This window comes from Aethalodelphis obliquidens, unplaced genomic scaffold (assembly GCF_003676395.1).
Source record: "Aethalodelphis obliquidens isolate GAN/ISIS:26980383/991018 unplaced genomic scaffold, ASM367639v1 scaffold2, whole genome shotgun sequence".
NCBI lineage: Eukaryota > Metazoa > Chordata > Mammalia > Artiodactyla > Delphinidae > Aethalodelphis > Aethalodelphis obliquidens.
The window spans coordinates 53,891,282-53,918,668 of NW_020837946.1; the positions used below are offsets into that span (position 1 = coordinate 53,891,282).

At 39.0% G+C, this 27,387-nt stretch overlaps 1 protein-coding gene across 1 annotated transcript in view; it reads left to right on the plus strand.

Moving 5' to 3' along the window:
* CCDC141 (coiled-coil domain containing 141) overlaps positions 1–27,387 on the plus strand; it is a 212,240-nt gene that overhangs the window by 140,382 nt on the left and 44,471 nt on the right. The window contains exons 10-17 of the mRNA XM_027126979.1: positions 2,165–2,284; positions 4,620–4,811; positions 10,944–11,123; positions 18,007–18,186; positions 18,754–18,879; positions 20,696–20,884; positions 22,080–22,259; positions 24,024–24,173. Of these exons, the coding sequence (XP_026982780.1) occupies positions 2,165–2,284; positions 4,620–4,811; positions 10,944–11,123; positions 18,007–18,186; positions 18,754–18,879; positions 20,696–20,884; positions 22,080–22,259; positions 24,024–24,173 (1,317 nt within the window). The remainder of the gene's footprint in view (positions 1–2,164; positions 2,285–4,619; positions 4,812–10,943; positions 11,124–18,006; positions 18,187–18,753; positions 18,880–20,695; positions 20,885–22,079; positions 22,260–24,023; positions 24,174–27,387) is intronic.

Here is a 27,387-nt window from a genome sequence, read left to right on the forward strand (position 1 = left end):
TTATATATATATATATATATATATATATATATATATACTCTTTTTCAGATTCTTTTCCATTAAAGGTTTTTACATAATGTGGAGTATAGTTCCCTGTGCTGTACAGTAGATCCTTGTTGGTTATCTATTTTATGCATAAGCTACTATTTAGATGCAGCTCCTTACCTGGTGATAATAGATGATGGTATGGGAACTGCAGCATGCGGGCACGGTGGGAGGATAGGGGTGTGTCTCCTTAGGATTCCCTTCATCCCACATTAGGCTTTATATTCAAACAAAATGAAATTGTAATTCACTACTGCTCATCAACCATCCCTGCCCCAGGTTGCCAAAACTAAAAGTGTCATCCTCCCTGCCTCCCAGCCCGGAACATGTTTACACAAAGGCAGTTCTCATTTTGCACAGAACTGTGTTAATTGAACCATGTGTATATTGTGATTGTGTCCTCTTTGATTTACGTGGTTCTGTGCGTGGCTCCAATATGCACATTTTGGTTAACATGGCACCACACAACACAAGAACAGCAGGTAGATACCAAAAATGATGAGTTTTAGGGGTTCCAGGAATAAATTGCCATTATCATAATTTATTGAACCAAGACAGTGCAAAGGACATGGCCACTCTGAATAAAACCATATGTGTGAAAATCCTTTCTACAAAGTGAATATAGTGGTTTGAAGAATTTTATTTCCCATTTTCAAAGAGGAATAAAAACAGGCAGCTACTATTTGACTAAATAAAAAATTACTTGTCTGGGGGCTTCCCTGGTGGCGCAGTGGTTAAGAATCCACCTGCCAATGCAGAGGACACGGGTTCAAGCCCTGGTCTGGGAAGATCCCGCATGCCTCGGAGCAACTAAGCCCGTGAGCCACAACTACTGAGCCCTCGTGTCACAACTACTGAAACCCGTGAGCCTAGAGCCTATCCTGCACAAGAGAAGCCACAACAATGAGAAGCCCGCGCACCGCAATGAAGAGTAGCCCCCGCTCGCTGCAACTAGAGAAAGCCCGTGCGCAGCAACGAAGACCCCAGGCAGACAAAGATAAATAATAAATAAAATAAATAAATTTAAAAGAAAATTACTTGTCCGTAGATGGGGTTATAGCAAAAACTAGTAATATCTCAATTACATTAATGCTAATGAACCATGTTGTAAAGTCTGGGTCTCAAATTTTCAATGATGTTTTTTCATTAGCTACAATGGACTTATATACCTGACTTACACAAGTAGAATTAATAGACTTCACAGGAGAGGTCATTAAATAACCAAGTCTCTATCTAAATTGCCTCCTTGCCTGTTATTGATCCAGAGATGGGAATTTGAACCTTGTTCTGATGCCTGAGTCCAGGGAGATTACAAACATGGCGGCAGCTGTAGTGCTGCATTCCCTGGAGCTTGAGATTCAAGCGAATTTGGTGGTGGTGGAAAACACAGTAGAAACTCAAACAGCTGCTGTTGCTTGTGTGGCTACTGCCAAGTCAGAGCCAATTTGACTTTGGGAAGTATGAACTCTAGTCAGAGCAAGGCAGTAACTTGAATTGAATAGAACCCCTTAAACCTCACTGTATTCACTAATTCATGTGTATTGAAGATCAAATCATAATCCCCCACGTTCATCAATTAAATGCCTAAGCGTGTTTCTGTTTTGTTATTACATGTACAGCATGTGGTGCTGTCCCGGGGCCCCTCAGCCCTAAATATAGTAATCCGTAAAGTGATCTAATACCTATGCTGGACCTCTGCTTCAAAATATACCTGTAAATTGGGCCCCTTTCAGTGTACAGTGTATGATCATGACTTAATGCACCAGAAAAATTCATTTCTACTGATGTGTTGACAAGTGAATTATCCTTTCTACGTAATATAGATAATAAATTCTTAAGAGAATGTGGATTATTGCCTACATCTCATCGCTGTTAATAAAAGAAATATCTGTAAACATATATCCTCTATTGGTGAGTCAGTAGTATTACCTCATATGAAGAGCAGCATTATGAATTTAAGTAGGAAATACTGAAATATTAAACTATTTTTAGATTAAAATTGGTATACATTTAAAGTATAATGGGAATGTAGAGAGTAATATTTATCTCCTCTACACATATGCATACATATATGCCAATATATATTACTAAGGGTGCAATATATTCTTTATTCCTAAAGGTGGAAATGTCCATTCAGAAAATCAGCCCAGTAATTTCTAATGCAATGGATGTCGGTTCCAGCCTTTCTGAATCAGAGAAGATTTTGAGTACATATCTGGAACTAGATAAACAAGCTAAGGTAAATAAAATGAGTTATTATTATGGTTATGGTTTTGTAAATATGATTTTTCTTTATTTTCAGTAGCTATAAAACTTAATCCTAACTCCCTTGAGGGCTGCAATTCTAAATTAGTCTTCTGGCAGATAATGACTTAAAAACGGCTACCATTATGTGTATCTAAAGTATATTTACAGGTGCATTTATTAGGGCGTTTGAGCTCACGGAAGCTCAGCATTATAGCCTGGTGCTAAACACTCATTTGGCCCTCTTTCCTAGCCTAGGAGATGTTAGCAGCTCCTTGAGGCCGGGAGAGCGCCTCTTCAAGGCTGTTTGTGATTTTCTGCTAGAGTAAGTTGCAAGAGAAAATTACCAAGAGCAACATGCATCAGTGCTAGATTCCAGGAGGCAAAAAAATCACAATGTTGTTTGCACACCCAATGTTTAGAGACAGAAACTGCCCCCTCCTCTGCCTGGCACCTTCTCTAGCACCCTCTCACCCCTTTCACATGGGACTTAGGTTCAGACATTCCTGCTAGCAGCTCCAAACCTTCATGAAGTCCCTGCCTGCCCCAGCAGGTGGTTAGGAAGGTGAGGCAAGTGCCCAGGTCTCTAGGAAACAGCCTCGCTATTCAATCATTTCTTTTTTTTTAATTTAATTTTTATTTTATATTGAGCTACAGTTGATTTACAGTGTTGTGTTAGTTTCAGGTATACAGCAAAGTGATTCAGTTATACATATACATATATCCATTCTTTCTCAGATTCTTTTTCCATATAGGTATTACAGAGTATTGAGTAGAATTCCCTGTGCTCTACAGTAGGTCCTTCTTGATTATCTATTTTATATATAGTAGTGCATATATGTTAATCCAAAACTCCTAATTTATCCAAGAGTCTCCTTCACAGACAGCACTGCCACCTGAAACTCACAGATGGACAATTATTAATGGGCTGTTTTTAATTCATTTTTTAAAATGTCTAAAATGAAATGCATGCCTGAACTCAAGTTCATTTTTTTAAAAAAGAAAGCCTCATATATTTTATTTAGAGAAGTACTTTTTTCTTTTTTTATAAATTTCTTTCTTTATTTATTTTTGGCTGCGTTGGGTCTTCGTTGTTGTGCACGGGCTTTCTCTAGTTGCAGTGGGCGGAGGCTACTCTTCGTTGCGGTGCGTGGGCCTCTCATTGCGGTGGCTTCTTTGTTGCAGGGCACGGGCTCTAGGAGCAAGGGCTTCAGTAGTTGTGGCATGCAGGCTCAGTAGTTGTGGCTCGAGGGCTCTAGAGCGCAGGCTCAGTAGTTGTGGCGCACGGGCTTAGTTGCTCTGTGGCATGTGGAATCTTCCCGGACCAGGGATCAAACCCGTGTCCCCTGCATTGGCAGGCAGATTCTTAACCACTGCGCCACAGGGAAGTCCCTTCATTTTTTTATTTAAAAAATTTTAGAGGGAAGGAGGAAATTTCAAGGGGAGAAACTCCTCCACTTCCTCCTTCTAGAGGGTTCTCTGGCAGCAGCTCCTGTAAATTAAAATTACCTCCATTCAGTAGAGTACCTGGGAAGCATATTAAATACAAGTAGGAGAGCAATCCCTCCTTGCTCTAAATGAGAGTGGAGCGTCTGTCTTTCATGTTTGCTTAAATCCTAGCTTGGTCTCACGTGAAATTTTACACAGCTCTGCGGCAGTTGTGTAAATAGTGCCTACAATACCTACTCGTCCATTGAATCAGTGGTTAGATTTCACGTGCCAAAAATTGCACTCAAAAGAAGACATAGGAGAGCAACCCTAGCAAGTCAAATTCACTGACTCTTTAGGTTATTCACACCTAATCTGTACCATTTTCCCTACACTTATTTAAAAACTGTTGTAGATGGAGACTTTAAGAAGACTGCATACTTGATATGGCATTTTTTTGTAAATTAAAAAATGAGTGAACAATTTCTATAAACTTGTCATCTCTCATATAACAAAATTAGTTTAAGAATTTTCTAGAGCTACTGGTAAATTTCATAAAGCAATCATCATGTATAATTATTTTATTTAAATTATTTTAAACATTTCTGCCAATGTGTTTTACAACCTTTCTTACTAAACAAACTTTCTTCTATTTGTGACACAGAAAATAGAATGTTCTAAATAAGACGTATAGGTGATAGACTGAAAGAATAATTTGAGGTAGTTTTCATTTTAAGGTGCCTTTTTTTTTCAAATTTTAAAATATGTGCCTTTTTCATTGAGGAGAGTTTTGGTACAAGTTCAATTAATAATTGTAATAGATGGCTGTACAGAAGGTATTGGAATGTGAGTGTTCATGATTCCTCTGTCAGCTTCTGACCTCCTGTGCCTTGTTTTTATAGGAGACATCACATGAATCAGAAGCAGCTGCAAAACTCTTGACAGAGAAAAATGATTTTGAACCTGATGAAGTGGCATCGCTTTCTTCTAAAGCTAAGTGGCTAGAGGAAGAATTAAACATACTTGGCCAAAGCCTCAGCTCCAGGTCACAAGTCCTGCAAACTTATGTGGCATTTCTAAAGTCATCAGAGGAGGTACGGTACCTATGGGCTGACCTCTTTGACAGAATGGCCTCTGCCCATCTTCCTGCTTTCTAAGGGGATAGAACCCTCGTGGATCGTTCCAGATCCTCCACCCCAGTGCACATACTCACTTATAGCTCCTTTATTCTCCAAGGCACCATACACAGGCTCAAAGAGTAAGTTATTTTACTAAAAACATAATACAAGTGTGTATGTGTAGATACAGACAAATAAGCAAAGTGGCTGTGTTGAAACCCTTTTTACTATGGCCTACAAATAAATATATATATATATATATATATATATATATATATTTTTTTTTTTTTTTTTTTTTTGCGGTATGCGGACCTCTCACTGTTGTGGCCTCTCCCACTGCAGAGAACAGGCTCCGGACGCGCAGGCTCAGCGGCCATGGCTCACGGGGCCCAGCCGCTCCGCGGCATGTGGGATCTTCCCAGACCGGGGCACGAACCCGTGTCCCCTGCATCAGCAGGCGGACTCTCAACCACTGCGCTACCAGGGAAGCCCCTGGCCTACCAATATTTACAATATCCTAAACATAAAACAAAATTATTTAAAAATAAGTCATTTTCTATTTAAAAATAAGTCATGAATCTCTTTGAATACTTAAGCAATTCGTGTGATTTGTTTAAAATCCACACAATTGGAAGTTATAGGCTGTTGGGTCCCGTCTCAGATCTGTCTTGTTTGATGCTTTTAATAGTTTTCCTCTGAGAGCTTTTTCTGAGGCATTGTTTTGACTGGTTTGTACTAAATAATCTGTAAAATTCCCTCTGGTAGACTAGAATTCCATCTCTCAAAGGTCCCAGGTTCTTGAAGGTGACATCAGTCATAGCAAAGCACTTGAGTCCCAGCTCATTTAACTCTGGTCCTAACGCTCCCAGGCGCGCGTGGTTCACTCTCCTTTCAGGGAGGGGCTGCTGGTTGAGTGGGAGGTAGAGCCATCAAGGCTCACTCAGGGGTAAAGCCAACCCAAGTTAGGTAGCATCCTCCCGCCACCCTCCCAATACTCTCACCCTTACCTCGCACGACCACATCCTGCCTGCCCACATTCCTCTGCCAGCTCTCGTTCTCTAAGAGTCTTGAGTTCTCACCACTCTGGAGGAAGGCCACGCACAGGCCCTGGAAATCTCAGGGAACCACTGCCTCCTTTTCCACATCTTTCTTTATTCTGGATTTTTAAAATTTTTTCTTATCCTGGAACTCTCAGGGTTAGGCAGAGATATTATAGCCAACAGGTTGTTCTATCAATGAACACTTTTTTTAAAAAAGAAAGAATCTTTTTTTTTTAATCTGGTTTATTTATTTGTGGCTGTGTTGGGTCTGCATTACTGCACATGGGCTTTCTCTAGTTGCAGTGAGCGGGGGCTACTCTTCATTGCAGTGTGCGGGCTTCTCATTGCGGTGGCTTCTCTTGTTGCAGAGCACGGGCTCTAGGTACGCGGGCTTCAGTAGTTGTGGCATGCGGGCTCAGTAGTTGTGGCTCACAGGCTCTAGAGTGCAGGCTCAGTAGTTGTGGCGCACGGGCTTAGTTGCTCTGTGGCATGTGGGATCTTCCTGGACCAGGGCTCGAACCCGTGTCCCCTGCCTTGGCAGGTGGCTGCTTAACCACTGCGCCACCAGGGAAGTCCCTCGATGAACATTTTTGTCTCAACTTGAAATGGTGGAGAGGGTACAAAGTAGTGCTTGGTTTTCTGCATCTTCATTGCCAAAAATGTACCTTCTTAGCTTCTAGCTCAGCGCCTACTTCCATGGCCCCCTCTGGCCTCTGGGACCAGGAGTTTTGGGACTAGGGCTGGAACCTTAGCTTTGCAAACAGAGCTTTCCCAAGAAGGACCTCATGTCCTTTCATCTTCCCAGCTTTCACTTAATCTATTTTCTTACCTGGCAGAGCCTTGTGTCCTCACCTCGGCAGTGCTCTCAGTCTGTCAATCTCCTACACCTTCAGGCTTTCTCTCTTTTCTCACCAGCTTGTGCTTATTCAATTCCATTCCATTCCATTCCCCATGTCCTCAACTCCCTGCCTTCTACCCTGACTTGCCAGCTCCCAATACTAGATCACTCCAACACTCTGTTTACTCAGCTTCTCTTTCCAAGCTTCCAGACGCTCCTGTGGAAAATCATACAATTGTGCTTATTGGTGCTCTTACAAATTTATGGGTCTTTGGCTCAGCTGAGCCCCCCATATGCTCTCTAGTTGGTGCCCATTCAGTAGTGAGTCGCAAACTTCTTACTGCAGTTTCCATTCCTAAATGTCAGCTTATGCCCTTACCTTGTATGTGACTGAAAAACATGAGTCCATTGAGCTTAACTGCCTTGACTTCCTTCAGCTTCCAAACCCACTGACATATTCACCCTTCCTCCACTGTCACCAATAAAGTGGAGCTTCTGCATGTGTGCTGCAGTAATCAGCCATCAGTCCCTCCCTGTCTGCTCCTACATCCTCCAGAATCTGGCTTCAGCATCCATCCTCTAATTTTAAAAATTTGCTTTTTCTGTTGCTTCCTTCTCTTTGGTCTACAGTTCTGCCCAAATAGTCTTGCCCTCACTGAGGCTACCACTCTGTAATTTTCCTTCCATTCACAACTGGACTCTTGGGATGGGAAGATGACATTTCTTTCCTCTTCTTCCTGATCCTCCCTAATCCTCATCCCACTGCCATTTGGTTTATCCCCTTTTCCATCCTGCCGTTTGCACCTCTTCACTCCATTCTTATGAGCTTATACTTACCACTTACCAGTTGACAGGTGAAATGGTCCATCTTTATCCCACTTAATCCCTCTGCTGTATTTATTTAACCCAGTTACTCACATTCACCTCCTTTGACTTTAAACAGATTTATTGAGGTATAATTTACGTAGCATAAAATTCGCCTATTTTAGGATTAATGATTTTTGGTATATTTATAGAGTTGTGTAACCATCACTGCACTCCAGTTTTGGTATATTTCCATCACCCCAGAAAGAGGCCTGGGGTATACTTTTCACCAATCCTGGTTTCCACCACCCCTCCCCCCTGCCCCCAGCCTCAGGCAAGCACTGCTCTGCTTTCTGTCCCTATAGATTTGCCTTATTTGGATATTTCACATAAGTGAAATTAGCCTGTCTACTTCTTTATCTGTTCTTTTTCCTGATTCAGTTCTCTGTTCCTAAAGTGTGGTGGGTTACAGAGTTCTTGCCTGTGCTCCCTTTTTTGTACATTCTATACATGTTCCCTACAAAAATCACCCACCCTCCCACAAATACACCTATAGTTTCAATTTCCCAGTAACTCAAAACTGGTTCCTCAACCCCAGCTCTTCTGAGCTCCAGGCCAATGCTTTCAACTTCCAATCATACTAATTACCTATGTATTCTGTAGCTTCCTGAAGCTCAACAAAACGCAACTGGTTATCTTTTCCTCAAACGTGTTTCCTTCTGTATTTTGGCATTGGATTAATGACCCCACTGTCTTTCAGAAGTCCTATGTAGAAGCTCAAAGTCTGTTCCGATCCCTTTCTTAATGAGCAGTTATTTTTGTACTAGGCCCTGAACTTTTCATTCCTGATCTCATTTCATCCTTATAATATCCCTATGTTTATTTACTATTATCCCTACTTTGCAAATGAGGAAAACTGAGGCTCTGAGAAGTTAGGTATGTAAGACCAAACAGGTAGTAAACATCAGAGCTGAAGTTTAATTCCCAATTTCCTCCCTTTTGTTTTTTCAAACATCAGAGGCCATGCTAGGGGCTTCCCTGGTGGTGCAGTGTTTGAGAATCTGCCTGCTAATGCAGGGGACACGGGTTCGAGCCCTGGTCTGGGAGGATCCCACATGCTGTGGAGCAACTGGGCCTGTGAGACACAACTACTGAGCCTGCACGTCTGGAGTCTGTGCTCCGCAAAAAGAGAGGCCGCGACTGTGAGAGGCCCGCGCACCGTGATGAAGAGTGGCCCCCGCTTGCCACAACTAGAGAAAGCCCTCGCACAGAAACGAAGACCCAACACAACAAAAATAAATAAATTAATTAATAAACTCCTACCCCCAACATCTAAAAAAAAAAAAAAAAAAAAACGCCATGCTATCCCATGTCTGTCTTTAGAGACAGCCTAAGAGATTTCTGAATTCCCCTTTTCATTTGTACCATCACCTTCTCGGTTTAGGTCCCCATCATCCCTTGCCCAGCTTAAAGAAATTGTATCTGCCTGTTCTCTCTGCCTCCTGTAATTCTCCCCTTTATGCCTTTCAGAAAATGGTCATTCTAAAGCAAATCTGATCATGTCACTTCCTGAAATTCAGGTTATATGACAAATGTAATTTATGAAGCAAGTTATAACTTTTACCCCAAAATGGGTAATGTATTAAAGTTGATCATTAATTCACTTAAAAAAAGAAACTAGTCCAGATTCAAGGAAATCCCTATAATGACATCATGCTCACTTACATTCAAGGAGGCTTTTTTGAGCAGTTGGAAAAGGAGGATGAATTAAAGTTTATGTTTTAAGAATTTCACTTAACCGACAGCCCATGATATTGACACCCCCGCCTGTAGCATACTATCCCATTGAAGTACTTGATGGCTGTCATGCCAATTCCGAGTCATTGTGATAGCTGTCAGTTGTTTCAAACTAACGGGAGTGTGTCACAGTTTGTTGAGTATAGTAGCAAACAAGTTGAAACCTACTGACGGCTTTATGCCAACACAATGATCACTCTCACTTCTTTCTTACCACTCAGGTTGTGCTATCTGGACGTCACCCACACCAAGATCATTTATCGTGCTCTGAACCAGCCAGTGTTTCACACTTGTGCCTTCACACATGTTATTCCTTCCATCTGGGGCCCCCTTCTCCTGTTCCCTCTCACCCTGGACAATTCTGAAAGACACAGATCAAATGTCGCTTCCTTTGGGAAATTCTTGCCTGTTTACTTTATGTAGAGCTGGTGGTCCCTCCTCAGTGTGCCCAGAACACTGTGGGCATACTTGCCTTTGTGTTGTAATAATCTGTTTATGGTTCTCTTTCTCCCAGAATTATCTTTGGGAACCCAATGAAATAACTGCTAAATTCTTACTACGGAATCTTAGGAGACTCCATGGAGGAGGTAGTATTTTAACTGTCTCATGATGGATTATGTAGGAGCAGAAAATTGAGGAAAGATTATCCAGGGCTGAGGAAACAAGTATCAGGAAAACAGTCATGAATAAATGGACTATGGAAAAAGAGGAGACAACTTCTGTTTCTAAGTGCCCTTTGCAGCGCTCATTAAATTAAGAATGATATTGAAATCTTGAAAATATAGTGACTAACCATTGCCTGAAATTTCTTATCCCATTTATATTGCTTTCAGTAGTTATGAGCTCTTTGAGTCTTATCCTATTGGCCATTAAGTATTATTCAAAATGCATAAAAACTTGTGTCAAAAATTTTCTACCGTTTCTACAATACCCAGTTAAATGATCTGGTTCTGCAGGCACATCTGATTTTATATAAGCTCTGTCCAAAGAGAGTGATTTAAAATAATCTAGTATTGCTTACCTTGGTTAGCCAATGAGAAAATATAATTCTAGGGAGGTGAAGTAATGAACCTCAGTAAGATTTGCTCATGGAGGCAGTTTAATATTAATACATGTACAGAAAATTCATAATTATTTGTACTCTTTTGTTCTGGTTTATCACTGATGAGAAGCAAATTGTGATTTGCTAATTATGAATAACTTTCCACTGACTTACATTTCTTTCTGATTTGTATTCCTTGATTGTATATGTTTATCTTTCTCCTGAATTATAAAACTCAGCTTTAAATGGAACCACATTGGTCTTTGACATAAGCTGTCTCCAATTGCAAAACATACACCTATATAATACATAAATATGATTTTGGCTACAGTAAATAGGGCTTCTGGATAATAAACTTGTCAGGTCAAGTTACTACCCAGTAGCAGTCAGTCTGATCTGTCAACAACCTGAATAGATTTTCATGTCTTTTCAGTAAGTTGACAATATTTAATAATTATTTAAAGAATTCTGAAATGTAGGTTCCAATTAAGTTTTATATAGGCTTTTATTGGAATCTAGTATTTTTCTCTTTAAAAATGTTTTTAAGTGTTCTTAACTTTCATTTATATTCTTTTTTTTTTTTTAAGGTAGAGGAGCAATGTCAGGGCCTAAGGGAGTTTTACCAAACTGATATCCTGCGAAAGGAAGAGGGTGTTGCTGAAGCTGAGCGTCTCTCTGACTCAGTGGAGAAGCAGTGGCAGCTGTTTTTAAAGAGGAGCTTTTTAACTCAAGACCTCGGGCTCAAGTTCCTTAATTTAATAAATATGGTGAGAATAACATTAAATGAGTCACACCTTCTTCAGGGATCACTTTTCAAAGTCAGAATCATAAATTTAAAAGTTCAGTTGTCTGTTATTCAGCTGTGCTAGTTTAGGAAGTTCTTTTTAGCTCCATTCAACCTAGAATAGTCCTGAAGCCCAGCATTTATGTGCTTCTTTGCTCCTAGACCTCTTGTGAGTTTATCACATGAAGGCTAGTTTATCTATTAACAAGAAAGAGTGACTATAATCCAAATATAACATTATTATTATTACATAGAGTCCTCAGAAGATCACCCAGAAGTTCTGAGTTATGTTGAAAGCATGCAACAAGATCCTTACAAGATTTCCAGAGGCGAAAGATAACATCTAGGATGAATCTTCATTTCAAAGAATTTCTTACAATACCAGATCTTTTCATAGCAAAGCTCCATTATATTTAGAAATGTACCCTAAACTTTAGTTGTTAAGTTATATCTGTAAAGTATCCTAGAATCGACCTCAGGCCCATATAAAGTTCTCCACAGAATTCTTGAAAGATGGTTAATCCACCTCTCCTTCAATATCTCAAGTATCTTCCTTACGAAACTGTTCATTTTATTGTTAGAAAATGCCAGCTGCTAGGAAAGTTTTTTATTTTTTAATGTTAAGTCGAATCTGTCTTCATATCTGAGTCTAACCCTCTGTAGCTCCACAGGGGGAAAAATGTATGCATATTTCATTTCTCTTACACACGAAAGTTTTTCAAACCTTGAAAACAGTTGCAAAATCTAATTTGAGTCTTTTCTGCAGCGAACTAGATATAAATCCTTTCTATCATTTAGGAGGTAGCTTTCTCTCTTTCTTCATCCTAATCCTTCCTCCTAGAATTTTCCATGATTTGTCAATATCATTCATAACATGTAAACAAGAAGTAAAGTACAACTTCAACACAGAGTACAAAGTGTACATCATTCTTTACTAATGAGACCTAAGGTTGTACTAGCACTTGTAGCAATAATTTCACTTTGTTGGTTCATATTAAGCCTGTGATGGAAAAACTGCAATTGCATTACATTTTTATTGCAGTTCCTGCCAGGCTAGCTCTCTCCCATTTTATATCCGTGTCACCTATTTATCTTTCACATACAAATATGAACCTTTATATTTATTCCTATTTTATATCACTTTGTTAGTTTTAACTCATGATTCCATCTTGTTAAACTAATTTGGAGCCTGCTATCTATTGCATTAGCCATCTCTCCTGGGTTTAATTCTGTATATTAATAAGTAAGTCTCTTGTGGCTGCAATTAGATCTTTAATAAAAGTGTCTGAGGGGCAGATTGCTACCCCAATCCATTAAGCAATCAATTGATTAACCAGTCTTTTAAACAATCGTGGACATTCCCAATAGTACTTTATTTTAACCACTTTTTCTTAAGTCTATAATGGAAGACACTGCTCGAAGGAAGGTCTATCTACCTAGTATCCTATCAATTGTATAATATAATTTGGCAAAAATTAGTTTGACTCCTAGTGATCATAGGGTTCTTTCCAAAGTGCTCACAATCTGCTTGATCAATGATGACTTTATTGCCCTGGTTTTCAATGTCAAGCTTACTGACAGGTAAATCACATAGGCCATCTTTTCCCCCATTTGAAAATCAGGGCATTTTCCTTTCTCTAATTTTCTGGTCCTTCTCCTATTTTCTGTAGATTTGCAAAGATGACTGACATCTACAATTTTCTCAGTACTCTGACATGTGATGAATCTCAGTCTGGAGCCTGAATTCATTTGGAAGAGTTGGGCTCTAACTACCCTCATCTACTTTGAGCTGCAATTTCCTCTTTATCGTCATTGTTTCAAACTTTGTTGTTCAAAGACCGGTCTTCTTAAATCTATATGGAAACAAAATATGCATTAAATAATTCTAATTTATCTAATACTATCCGTATGCATCAGAGAAAATTTGCTGAGTATTTTACCTATGTTCTTATGTTATATTGGTGCTTTACTGTTTAAAAAATTGTTATTTTTTACTTGGAACATTTAGAACATATCTGTCTATCTATCTTTAATATTTTTACTCTTTTTAAATATATCTTTATATCCATCTCTTCATTGTGTATTTCTCCAATTTGCACTCATAAGGGAGTTTACATATTTGCAAACTGCACTTTTTTTATCTATCCTTTTTCTTACTAACTTCCTTTTGAGAAATTATATTTTTCAGTTTTGGAATTTCCAGTTGGTTCTTTTTTATTAGATTTATATTGCCAGTGAAATTCTCCTTTTTTATCTTCTCTTTCTCCATCTTTCCTATACTTTCGTGACCGTATTAATCATGGGTATTTTAAAGTGTTTGTCAGCTAAGTCCAACATCTGGATCTGGAATTGTTTCTATTGTCTACTTTTTCTCTCGGTTTCCAGCTCTGTCGTCCTAGCTTGGGATGATGAGAGAATATCTATCAAATGCCAAACATTATGTATAAAAAAATTGTAGGAGTTCCAGATGGTGTTATCGTCTTTCCTTAGGTGGGTGTTGGTTGAAGATCACTTAAGCCAATCAGGAGCTGGTGGAGTTGAGTCCGGAGTACAGTCCTGTCAATGCTCCATCTATTCTGTTGACCTTGGGCTCTCAGCGTTTTCAAGTTAGAGCTTGGGGCCTTCTCTGAGGTCTCTCCCCATGGCAGGTCTCCAATTTGGGGAGTCTTGGGAGATAGCTGAAAAACTTCCACTCTGCTTTTCAGAGGCTTTTGCTTGGGTTTTTTAATCCACTGCCCTGTTCAGCCCCAGTATTTTGTCAATGTTCTGAGATGAAGATGAGCTGTGTGCTTGAACCCCCATCCCCACTAGTGTCTGTCAAAAGTTCTATTGTTTTCTCTGTTCCCCAGTAAAGCCTCACGATCAGCCTCCTGTCGGCATACAGAATTGGGAAACGCCCCTGACTGGGGTAGGAGAGGTGACAGGTGAGCTTACCGCGCTCAGGTTCGTCCTTCTCTGGAGTCTTGGCCTCTTTAGTTCTTTTTGCCTTCAAATAGATGCTTTCTGCATTTATTCCAGCTTTTCTAGTTGTTCTAGGCAGAAGCACTGCTCTGCCACTAGCTACTCCATCCTACCCAGAAACAGAAGTCCTTTATTACTTATTTAGAATGTTTAAGATTGTACAGTCAGATTTTCATTTAAGATCTGTAGCAGGAATCCATTCAAAATTATATTTTGTATCTTTGTCTAAATAAACTTAGGTTTCATGATATTCAAATGTCCATTTAGAGTTTTCAGCAACAGTGTGTATTTTACTACATACCTTGGTGGTCTTGTATCTTGACATTATAAACATGGCTACTTTACCCCAAGGTCCTTACCACTGTCATATGATAAATAAATTCCTCCTCATTGATGAGAATTAAGGTCCACATAATGCTTAACTTTATTGGTTCAGTGACATTCTGCGATATGAATGGTAAAGCCATTTGGTAAAGCCAGTATAACACAATTTTTATTCTCTTCATATCTTTGGGACCATTAGGCTTTTAAACAAGCATTATTGCTGAAGTGTGGTAACCAGTTTGGTTATTAAGAAGGAAGAAGTCCCGCTGGCATTTCCCACTGAGTGTTCTGCTCTTGATTGGGTTGCCGAGGCTCAGATTTTCAAGCTTGAAATTAAAAAAAAAGTTTCAGTGCATCTAAAAATCATCACAATCAGAAAAACTGATTTAGGGCAGAAATCTGGCAGACATCTTGATGAAAGTGCCAATTTACTAATTTATAGTGGCAAATACCAAGAATGCTACATGGAATACTGCCTTCCAGTTATCAAGATATCTGAAAAGCAAGATGTCAGAAGACCACTCATTGTGTGTGAATCTACATGGAAAATGGATAATTTAGTGCCCTGTTTAGATTATGGCAAATTTTCCAATGACCTTATACAGAAGTAGAATGAGTAGTGTGTTTACTAACTAGACCTCAGGCAAATTATTTAATCTTTCTGAGTGGCCAAAATATTTGTTTGCCAAATGCATAATCACTCTTCTTGAATCCTGCTAGCTAGGCATCAACAGATCCTACCATAGCTCTCTTTTCTGGGCTTCATTCAGAGCATATACTCTTCCGATTGTAGTTGACATTGACATGCTGCAAATTCCAAGTTTACATTAAATTGTGTATTATATAACATTTTGATTAATATTTTCTTAATAATATGTGAAAGATACCCTATCTTTATTTATAGCATAGATAAAAATATGATTTGCTTTAGGGCCTGCTGTGGCTGTCTAATGCCTTTCATAATATGTGTGTCTTGTTTATCATAATTACAGAATACATCATTTTACTACTAGATCCCCAAATTCATAGGAGAAGTCACATTTAGCACCTGCAGGTATTTTTTCAATTAAACGACACTTTATAATGTCTACATAAATATAAAAATATAAATGTGCAATATTAATGTCATTTAAAATAATTTTAAAATAAAATGGCCTGTGATTTAAAATATCCTGTTACATATTCATGGCACTATCTTCTGACTATAATCTAAAAGGTCCCGTGACTTTTAGATACCCAGCTGTCATTGCCATTGTAGAAATCCATGTGCAATTGCTCCTTAGAAATTCAAGGATTTACTGAGAAAAGCTGGCCATCAAAGTAAAAATTGCTGTTTTGCCAAACAAATATTCTTCTGCATTTTTTTGATGTTTGACATAAAAAAAGCCTATTGTCTTACTCTCTACCTCTCTTATCCTTCTGCCTCTGATTGAATTTTGAGTAGTTTAAAATCATTGTTTAAAGGATTTCAAATCAGAGATCTAGAACATATGAAAGTTGGCAAGAGAAGTCTTGGAATTTAGATATTGTTCTTCTGGTGCACAATAGAGATACAAATATAGAGATACAGTTGGCCCTCCATATCCACTGCTTCCAAATCCCTGGATTCAACCAACCTCAGAGCTAAACATAGTACACCATCCACAGTTGGTTGAAACCTGCGGATATGGAGGGCCAACCATGGGACTTGAGCATCCACTGGTTTTGGTATCCGTGGTGAGTCCTGGAACCAGTCCCTGCCTCCCACCCTGCTGCCGTGAATACCGAGGGACAACTGTATATAGAGGTACATTTCAGTTCTCACAAAACAGAGTAACTTGAGGAACTGCTCACAAGGAAAATTTTAAATAATTGTATTGAGTTGACCAAAAGGTTTGTTCGGTTTTTTCTGTAAGATGGCTCTAGTAGCACTTAGTTGTCTTTAACTTCATTTGAAACAATTTTGTTAGATTGTATATGACAGCTGTCATATGAGCGTCATTTAAAAAAATACTTATCAAAATTGGTGAATTTTTGTGTAGCCATTTTAATACTGAAGATGAAAAAAAGCAACATTTTTGGCATATTATGCTTTATTATTTCACGAAAGGTAAAAGCGCAACTGAAACGCAAAAAAAGATTTGTGCAGTGTATGGAGAAGGTGCTGTGACCGATGGAACATGGCAAAAGTGTTCTGCGAAGTTTTGTGCTGGAGATTTCTCGCTGAACGCTACACCATGGTCGGGTAGACCAGTTGAAGTTGATAGCGATCAAATCTAGACATTAGTTGAGAACAATCAACGTTATACCACATGTGAGATAGCCGACATACTCAAAATATCCAAATCAAGGGTTGAAAATCATTTGCACCAACTTGGTTATGTTAATCGTTTTGATGTTTGGGTTCCACTTAAGTTAAGTGAAAAAAACCTTCTTGACTGTATTTCCCCATGTGATTCTCTACTTAAACATAACAAAAACGTTCCATTTTTAAAACAAATTTTTACGGGTGATGAAAAGTGGATACTGTACAATAATGTGGAACAGAAGAGATCATGGGGGAAGTGAGATGAACCACACCAAAGGCTAGGCTTCATCCAGAAAAGGTGATGTTGTGTCTATGGTGGGATTGGAAGGGAGTCCTCTATTATGAGCTCCTTCTGGAAAACCAAATGATTAATTCCAACAAGTACTGCTCCCAATTAGACCAACTGAAAGCAGCACTTGACGAGAAACATCCAGAATTAGTCAACAGAAAACACATAATCTTCCATCAGGATAACACAAGACCACATGCCTCTTTGATGACCAGGCAAAAACTGTTCCAGCTTGGCTGGGAAGTTCTGATTCATCCGCCATATTCACCAGAAATTGCACCTTCGGATTTCCATTTATTTTGGTCTTTACAAAATTCTCTTAATGGAAAAAATTTCAGTTCCCTTGAAGACTGGAAAAGGCACCTGGAACAGTTCTTTGCTCAAAAAGATAAAAAGTTTTGGGAAGACGGAATTATGAAGCTGCCTGAAAAATGGCAGAAGGTAGTGGACCAAAAGGGTGAATACGTTGTTCAATAACGTTCTTGGTGAAAATGAAAAATGTGTCTTTTAGTTTTACTTAAAAACCAAAGGGACTTTTTGGCCCACCCAATATATACAATGGGATAGTTTAGAAAGAAACACAGACCCACAACAATCTGCCCCCTCATCGTCCCTGATACTCAGATATTGACATATTCTAATGTGTGTTAAAATAAAAGGTGGAATCCACTTCAAAACTTATGCATTAAAATAATCTCAACTTCAAAATTTCTGGATCCCTATGCTCATTCAGTCACCCTTTAAGCCCGAGGAAATGAACAGATCCTAAAGGAGAGGACTCAAACACCAGTGGGGTCATGAAGAGCTCGGGAGCTGACGTCCAAGCATAGATTATGGGTTCTGAGAGCCCAGCTGTGCCTGTGCACAGACTTTTCAGCCTTGTCTTGTTATCAGAACTGTGTTCTGCTTTGGCTATGATGAAGCATTTGCCTCCTCAAATAGTTGTATGCAAAATGTTCTATTTCTTGGGAAAGAAAAGCCATTATATAATTATTAATTTCACAGGCAAAAGCAAATGAAATATTAAATGTGAAAAATGAAGTACACATTATGGAGAACACTATGGAAAGCCAGAAGGCAGAAAGGGAAGAGCTCAGCCGCCTTCGGATAGCCTGGCAACTTAAAGCCGCTGCAAGCAAGCCCGTGAAACAGCGGTGGGGAGCGTTCAAAGAGCAACTTAGAAAGGTGAGGGAACAGGCAAATGGGTAGTATTCGCCTTAAAAGGGAAGGAAATTCTGACACATGCTGCAACATGGAGGGACCTTGGAAACATAAGTGAAATCAGACGAACACAAAAGGATAAATATTGTGATTCCACTTATGTGAGGAACCTCGAGTAGTCAAATTCACAGAGACAGAAAGCAGAATAGAGGATACCAGGGGCTGAGGGGAGGGTGAAATGGGAGTTAGAGTTTAACCAATACAGAGTTTCTGTTTGGGAAGATGAGAAAGTTCTGGCGATGGATAGTGGTAATGGCGAAACACCAGTATGAATGTACTAATGCCACTAAGTTGCACACTTAAAAATGGTTCAAATGGTAAATTTTGTTATGTATATCTTACCACAATAAAAAGAGGGCCTGTGCTTTTGTTCATTGGTGGTTTAGAACCACAGGCTCACTCTAGGTAGTGAGTGCTTTCATGGTAATTGAAAAGTTTGATGACACACCATGTCAGCACTGGAATGATTATGACGTATTTGCTGGTGGTATCAAAGAAAACATATGCATAACTATCTAACGTCTATTTCAGACTACTCACAACTTAAAACTTCTTCAGGAAGCACTTATGCCTGTGTCTGCACTTGACCTTGGAGGGAGTCTCCAGACCATTTTAGGTCTACAGAAAAAATGGAATGAAATGAAACCTCAGTTCCAGGTGAAGAAACAAACTGATGGCCTTGGGTGAATGAAAAAGTATTAAAAACTGTTCAGTCAATGCTCACCTAATGAATTTTTACAGTCTGATGAATTACAATTTTTAAAAAACAACAGCATTGCTTGTCTAAAAATCCACTTTAAAAACACATTTTTCTTCCTGTTTAACTGCAGTGTGCTATATTTGATGATACACAAACATTTGGGCTACAAAAAGGTCCTTAATATATTCTTATCTTAGATTATTTTAATTTAAATTAGTTCCTTATTAATGTATTTATCATATATATTTACTCTAATTCTTTTCCTAAGGGGTATAGACATGTTTTCGATTCAGACATCTCAAAACAAGGATGGGCAATCTCTGACACAGAGGTTCTGCTGTCCTCTGTCCCTGAAATTATCACTGTGATGTCATCACCCACTGGCACCCCAGGCTCCTACCACAATTCCAAGAATTTTGCTGTGCTCTCCCTTTCTCCCTCTCAGAGAGCCCTCAGAATGTGAGAGAAAAAACCATGAGTCATGTTCCCAGGCCCTGATTGCTAGTGCATTCCATACCCCCCCCACACACCTCTTGCCATTCCTGAGCTTGACACAGCTGCCGAAAAAGTTTGCCAGTCATGTTATCCTCCTATCTGGATTCGTGTTCTTTGCTGCAGAGTTAAGATACCTGTGTTTCTGTTTGTCACTACTTTGCAAGTATTGGCTTTAAAGAAACCCCGAAACAGAAGTTTGAAGATTCCTTTAGGGAATATCTAATTTATGTTCCTTTAAGACAAAACTAATGTAATACATAACCACCCCCCACTCACAAAAAGCACACACACCACTGTGGCCCACAGTGAACTCTTTCCTCCAAACTCTTAGAAAATTCTCCTAGCCTATCTGTTGGTTTCTTTGCTATACTCTGTATCATATGTATCTGCATTTCGTGTGTGCACATGTCCCTGCACATGAGTAAGTGTATGTGTGTAAATTCCTCTAAATCAGGAACTGTTGTCAAGTTTCTTTAGCTCTGTCACTGTGATGTGTGTATATTTGACGCCCACTTACTTGATTTCAACGTGAAGACCCTTACTAGGTCACTCTTCTGCAAATTATCTCCTTAGCCTAAATCATTTCCATTACTGTTATCCTTGACGTAAAATCCAGCTCTGAAATTATAGCAGCTTCCTCTTTAAGCTGTGCACCAGGATCTAGATTCCTATAAGGGCTATCTGAGCAGTTCTGGGTAAAAAGAAGGTGCCTTATCCCTCCCTACAAGTGGTGGCTATTTGTGGATTCTGGGATGACTGCTTTTAATGCAGCATAGCTACTGTGCTGCTCAGCTGGTGGTTCATTTTGATCATTCTTTTATCACAGAGGACAAATAATTCCCCCAATATATTTTTATGCTTGTCTTCTTTTGGTGTTCTTATCATACCACCTGATTCTGGTTGTATTAAATATCACAGATGGTCACAGCCTCATAGAGTATCTAGAATATATTTACTTAACAGATGACCAGAATATTTGGTATGTCATAGAAATATATGACTTTCCATTTCACCACCTAACTTTGAAACACTTTTTTGTGTTTTTAAAATTTAATTAATTTAAGTTAATTTTTAAAAAAATTCTGAGAAGATGAGGATGGAATAATATATCCCTAGCATCATGCACAATGCCTGGATTTGCAGGGATGGGGGTGAAGCTCACAATAGTATTTGTTAACAAATAAGAGAGTGATTTATTATTGAGATCTTCATATAGTCAGTTGTAAAGTAAAAAGCTCTCTAAAAGCTGTATTTCTTTTATTGCTTACAACTTTTTAGCAACTGAATGATGAGGCTCAATACATTATAAAAGAGTCAGAAGAGTTAAGTGGCAAAGGAGCCCCTGTGAAAGAGAAGTCTCAACAGCTGAAGGACCTAATTCACCTCCATCAAAACCAGAAAGAGAGAATCCAAGATTACGAGGAGATCCTGTATAAGATTGTCCAGTTCCACCAAGTCAGAGAAGAGGTAAGACTTATCATGGATGTTTAGAAGACTCTCAGTTTTAAACTATGAAATTAAAAATAAATGATTGTGTAATAAATAAAGGCCAGATTGCTTATTCTGACATTAGAAGCTTTCCTCAGTCTGGCCCCTGACTTTTCTCTCACTGGGCCCCATTCTGCCCGATGTTCCAGCCAAAGTGAGCTCTCCTTGGGTCCCTCAAAGATGGCATCCACATCCCTAATTCCAAGCCATGACTCTTGGGCTGCCATTATCTGACAGGTCCTTCTGTCTCCTCTCTACCGTCTAGGCCCTGTGTCCCTCCATCCAAAAATCTACCTCCCTTGGAGTGATTTTTCTCTCTTCAAAATTCCTCGAACTCTTATTGTTTATTCCACACATCTGTCATTTTTAACATCTTGATTCTTAATTACTTTTGTTCCCCTAACTCAAGTGTAAGCTCTTTGAGGGAAGAAAACAATTTCTTTTATATCTCAAATATCAGTAGAGTGCTCAGTAAAACTTCATAGTCCTTAGCCTCTATTAACAGAAAATGGAGACTTATTGAAATCCCTTGAAAATAGCCTCTGAATTTACTGAGATCACAGGCCTCATCTTGCTAAAGTTTTAGGCTGTGAGCAAACAGTGTTTTCTTCTTTAATAGAACTGACAGAGTTAGTCCCTCAATTTTACCCTATTGACTTGCAGCATTGTAACACTTATTTGTCTATAATACTAATAATTTTAGATGGGCTTGTCAGTGTTGGCCTGCTAGTTAAATATGTTATAGGAAAGAAGTTTTTTTTTTTAAAAAAAAGCTATCTTTGAGAAAGACAAATACTGTGTGATGTCACTTATATGTGGAATCTGAAAAATACAACAATGTAGTGAATATAACAAAAAAGAAGCAGACTCACAAATATAGAGAACTAGCGGTGACCAGTGGGGAGACGGAAGGGGGGAGGGGCAGTATGGAGGTAGGGGATTAAGAGGTACAAACTATTAGGTATAAAATAAGCTACAAGGTTATATTGTACAATTTAGGGAATATAGCCAATATTTTATAGTAACTATAAATGGAGTATAACCTTTAAAAGTTGTGAATCACTATATTGTACACCTGCCAGTTATATAATATTGTACATCAACTATACCTCAATGTAAAAAAATCTGTCTTCATAAAAATACGAAGGTTAATTGTTAATGGCCTAAATTCCAGCTGGGACGACTCTTCAGATCAAGAGAACTGGAGTTTCTACAACAGCCAAAGGAAATGGTTGATGCTCACGATGCCCAGGTTCTCCTCAGTCGCTCTCGGGAAAAGCAGGCACACATAGACCATCTCCATAAACTGGCTCTTTCCTTGGGGGTGGACATCATCGCGTCAGTTCAGCGGCCTGTAAGCAACTTAGAACACCACCATTTATACCTAATATAGCTCTCAGTTGGCCTGTAATATGAAAGAAACCAGGCACATTGCCTGGTATACGTTAAATTAAAAAATACATTAAACCATTGGGCTACTTATTTGTGGTAAGTTTCTACCACATCCAGAGAAAAACATTTTAAGGAGAAAAATCTGATTTTAAAAGCCTTGTTTGATACATCTATTCTCATGCTAATTTTTTAAAAATCATAGAGGTGTGCTATCTATAATGGCAGTTAGTTTTTCACATTTGAAATATGCCTAATGCAATTAAGGGACTCAACTTTTAATTTTATTTAACTTTAATTAATTTACATTTCAAACTGATACCCCAAACTGTAAAACTTTTAAGTATATTGGGAGCAATTTGGGTATGTGAGTCTACTAAACTCTATGAGATTTAAGTGCCGATCAAGTATTTCTGATAGAAATTTAGCAACAATTGAGATATGCTCTAAGTGTGAGATACAGACTTGATTTCAAAGACTTAATATGAAAAAAACCTTATTAATGTTTTTTAATATTTGGTTACATGTTGGGTATGTGTTCGGTTAAATAAACTATGTTATGAAAATTAATTTCAACTGTTTCTTTTTTACTTTTTAATATGGCTACTAAGAAATTTAAAATTATTTATGTGGCTCAGTTGTATTTCTATTGGACGATGCTGCGTTAGCACGTCAGATCCAAAAGGTAGCCGAGAGATCGTTAGGCCCAGGGCCCTCATTTTATAGGTGAAGAGTCTTATCCCAGAGAAGCTGCTTTATCCATAAAACCCCAGGGTAGAAAAGCTCAAGAACCCTGGCTCCACCCAGGGATCTGGGCACTCATCACTGGATCTGCTTTATTCCACTGGACTGACCTTACCAAAGGAGCCTAAAAGAGATGGAAATAATTCCAGACTAAATTTTCCTAAATAACACATTGGGCTCTGATTTTAAAAAAACTCCTTCTCCAAATTCTTAATTTGAGGGAAGAAAAGATTATGTTAATTCTATCCAGTATGTATAACATTAATAAAAATCGTAATGGCTGATTTTATTTCAAAGTTCATTTAAGATATCCACTAAAAGTTCATTTAAGATATCCACTATATGGAATTCAATGGATCTAAAGTATTTTCTTAACTGATAGACACAAATACAAAATATCTGTCTCTGTTATAACAGAATGTTTTTCCCAGGAAGGACCTTTCTTTTTAAAGAGTTTTGTTTTATTAGTAAATTTATTTTAAAAAGAAAAAAAACAAGTAAGACGTCTCACTTTGCACAAATAATGTAAATTGTTCTCCAGTCCGCATCTGGCCTTGGCCTCGGCAGCCCTCTGCGTTGAGTAGAGGTTGGAGCACTTGCATAATAAACCTGAGGTTACGCTCAAGTTGACAGGAAAATTATAGTGCAGAAGCCAAATGTTTCTAATGCATATTTTATGCCTTTTGAAGTAAAAATTATACCTTATAACGAATAGCGTCTCTGAGGCGTTGGGTGTGGTGAGCAAATCTTCAAAACTGAAGTTTCAAGACTGGAAATGTAAGGGTTTGTCTTTCCCAACATCGGGTGTTGGGTGTCTGGCTTCTTTCTGAAATCATTATATTCAAAGAAGCTTAAGGTGAAATAAATCAGGATGTCATATTTTTTGATGTCATTTATGAGTTTCACAATGCAGGTAAATAGCATGTTGTTCTCATTGCTGTTTTGCCAGTTCCCTTCATCACTTCCCCATCTCTTTCATTTTTAGAACTGCTCTAATGTTTCTGCAAAGCACCTGCAGCAGCAGCTGGACATCCTTGAGGGGGACAGTCTGAACTGGCGTGCCCAGGCTGAAGACCACGAGCGGGCCCTGACCCGCAGCCTGGAGTTCTGTACCGCAAGGGATGAGATGAGCGAGGTGAGAACGCACACACACACACACACACGCACACGCACACGCACACGCGCACACACACACACGCACAGTGAATCAGGAGACTTTCTTTTTACCCTTGACCTTTAATCTGCATAGCAATGGCCTCAGGGCTCAGAAAGATTGAGTAAACTTTAAGCTCCCAAACTTTTTGAGGTCAGTATATTGTCAACACATGGAAGAACCTAGAATGTAGCATTAGGGTTTATTGTTTGCTCCTCCCCAACCCACCCCAAACCCTCACAGCAGTTGTTTTGCTTGAGTGGATACACATCATCAGTGCAGAGTGATAGCATCCCGGTTCAGCCAGCTCCCGTCTGCGGAGATGCTATTTAAGTACCATTGACTCATGATGAAGGGGGTGCTAAGGGGAGCAGGCTTGTTGCTTCAGAGGCTACAAAGTATTATCACCAAAGTCAAGTGGCTGGTTTCATATTTACTCAAACTGAGTGACTTCTCTGGCAAAACAACGCCTAGACTCCATGCCCCCTCCTCCATACACAGTTAATTCCACCTCCTCTTCCTCAATTCTACCCAACCCCCAACCCCCAGACACATGCTGAACTTGAGCCACATCCTCCCAGGGTAAACTTTCCATCTAAAGGTTTACTTGTTCTAGGAGGAAAATATAGCTTAGCGAGGGTCCTGGTTCCTTACTGGAACTGACAGCAGAACAAAAGGTACCACAATTCCAGATTTATCTCTGTTTAGAGCAAGACGTTTCTAAGTTCATTAATCACAAACCCATTAGGAAAGTGAGCGGAGGGAAAAAGATGTGGTGAACCACCTTGATTTTTCTGTTTATGCCCTCTTTACACAGTTTAGGACCAGTGAGTATCGAAGATTATCAAACAACATTAGAGCATGGACTTAAGTATGAGTAACTAAACTTAGCAAGTGGTCTAGCCCTTTCATAGCCCACAGAGAAGTGCAGGAAAGGAGCATGGCTGGAAGGAAAGCAAGAGGGCGAGAGCAGGAGGGGCCGCTTGGATCCCATTCAGTGGGAGGGAAACAGGAAGCAGCATCATGGAGGGTTTTCAGTTGAGTGTGCCACAGGACTGTAGAGTTTCTGCTCTGAGTCTGTGTTTCAGGAGTCACTGTGGGCAAGACACTCATTAATTCGCTCAGTGTTAAACCCCTAGTGTAGTCTGCCCTCTGTGTAGTAGAACGGCCTCTTCTGGGTCCTGTACTGCAGTTAGCACCACTTCAGCCAGATCACTTTAAGGAAAACAATCTTAATTCTCCTCAGGCTATAAAATTTAGATTCACAGCCATGGAAATAATTTTTTTTACTATCTTTCCCCAAAGTTGTTTTCTTTCTTCTTTTTCTTCCTCTTCTTCCTTTTTTTTTGCTGAAGATCTCTCTCTCTGCTGTGATGTTCAACCATATTTTACTGAAAGCACAAGAGAGCAGGCTAAGGGCTATTCCCAGCTGCCTATGGCTCACTTTCCCTCTTCCTGAAGCATGGTGGCCTTTATGGAGGTGGGTCTCCCTGTTTAGGCCCTTTCCACAGTGGTTCTGTTTACAGGGCTGCCTCGTGATGAGCCTTTGCTGGGAGCCAGCCTGGCCCTTCCAGTCAAAGTAGGGACACACCAGGATTGTCTGTACTGTAACAGGAACCAGAAACCAGATACGTGCAGGTTTGATATAGGAGTCAAACATCACTTTAACATGATCTTAAGTATTAAGAGAGTGATTCTTCCCATTTGCTTCTACTTCAAACCCAGCTAATGTTTGATATAAGTCACAGTTTCATATTCAAAGGATCTTTGAAAACTTTTGGCCCTTTTCCCTTTTCCTTCCTCGTAGAGATATACAAGGCATGTCACAGTATATCATGCACAGCCTGGATTTTCCAACTACAAGCTTAATGGGAAAATAATCCAAAGGAATATTTTCAGTGCCCGTTAATAAAATAAAGAGATGTGTGGTCTAGTTTGTATTGTGAATGTCAAAGCCAGATTCTAAGTTGTAATAATATTTGATATTTTAATTATTATTATCATTATTAGTATTTGGTATGAGTGCTTAAAAATTATGTAAAATTAAAAGCTGCATGTTACACTAATTTTTTTTGTATAAAAAAATAAAGTCAGATAGCCCACCAGGGAACTAGACGAAGCATAGCATTTGATTTGTTCAGTTGATTTTGAAATGCATTATTTTGCATCCAGTGCATTTAAAGTGCTTCTTGGAAGTTCACTGATTTGAGCTGAAATTGGCTTTGGAGGACTTTCATTTTCCAGATGAGGAAACTGAGGGGTATACAGTTTTCACTTGAGCAGTGTGCTTCAGGACTGTGGGGTTTCAGGGAGTCAGCTCATTTATTGGGGACCAACTTTTACTGGGCACCAGCTTGTCACCTGCTAAACTCAGAGTTCACCATTCAGTTAATGTTTGAACCCATTCAACCACTGCATGGTCTGATGTTAATGTATCCTTTTACTATGCTTTCTTCTTCTATCTTTGTTTTCTCAAATACTCGTTACAAGCTCTTTGTATGATCTGATATAATAGCACAGTTCATTTGGTTATTTCAACTAAAATTACTTTATTGCATGGTTTTAAGTGCACTAAAGGCCCTTAGAGAAGAACTCAGGAGTTCCCTGGTGGTCCGGTGGTTAGGACTCAGGGCTTTCACTGCTGTTGCCTGAGTTTAATCCCTGGCTGGGGAACTAAGATCCCACAAGCCGCGCGGCAAAAAATAACAGGAAAAAAAAAAAAAGAAAAGGACTCAGTATCTCAAGGTAAAATAAAGTGAGGTATTCTAAATGTGATTTTTTTTTTTAATGTGATGTGATATTCCTTAACGACAAAGAACCATGGTTTTGTGCCTTGATTCTCTTTGGGTAAAATATTATTATTTTCTAATTTTATATACTATATAAGCCATAGTTAGTTAATTGTAAAAACTCATTTTCTCCATGTGTACTAGAAAATACACCCTTCAGACGGCCAGATTTTGTGGAGTTTTTTCCCACTCATTTCACACAAAGATATATTTGTATGCATGAATGTTGAATCTCACTGTACATTTTCTTGCCTGGCAACATAAATAAGCTTTTAATACACAAAGCATTATAGATATTCTCTGCCATATTACATGACAGAACATCATCAGTTCCTTATTCTTTACATGTCTTCTTTAGAAATGTAATAAGTTAATATCGAGCATGTTTTCTTCCTGCAAACTGACCA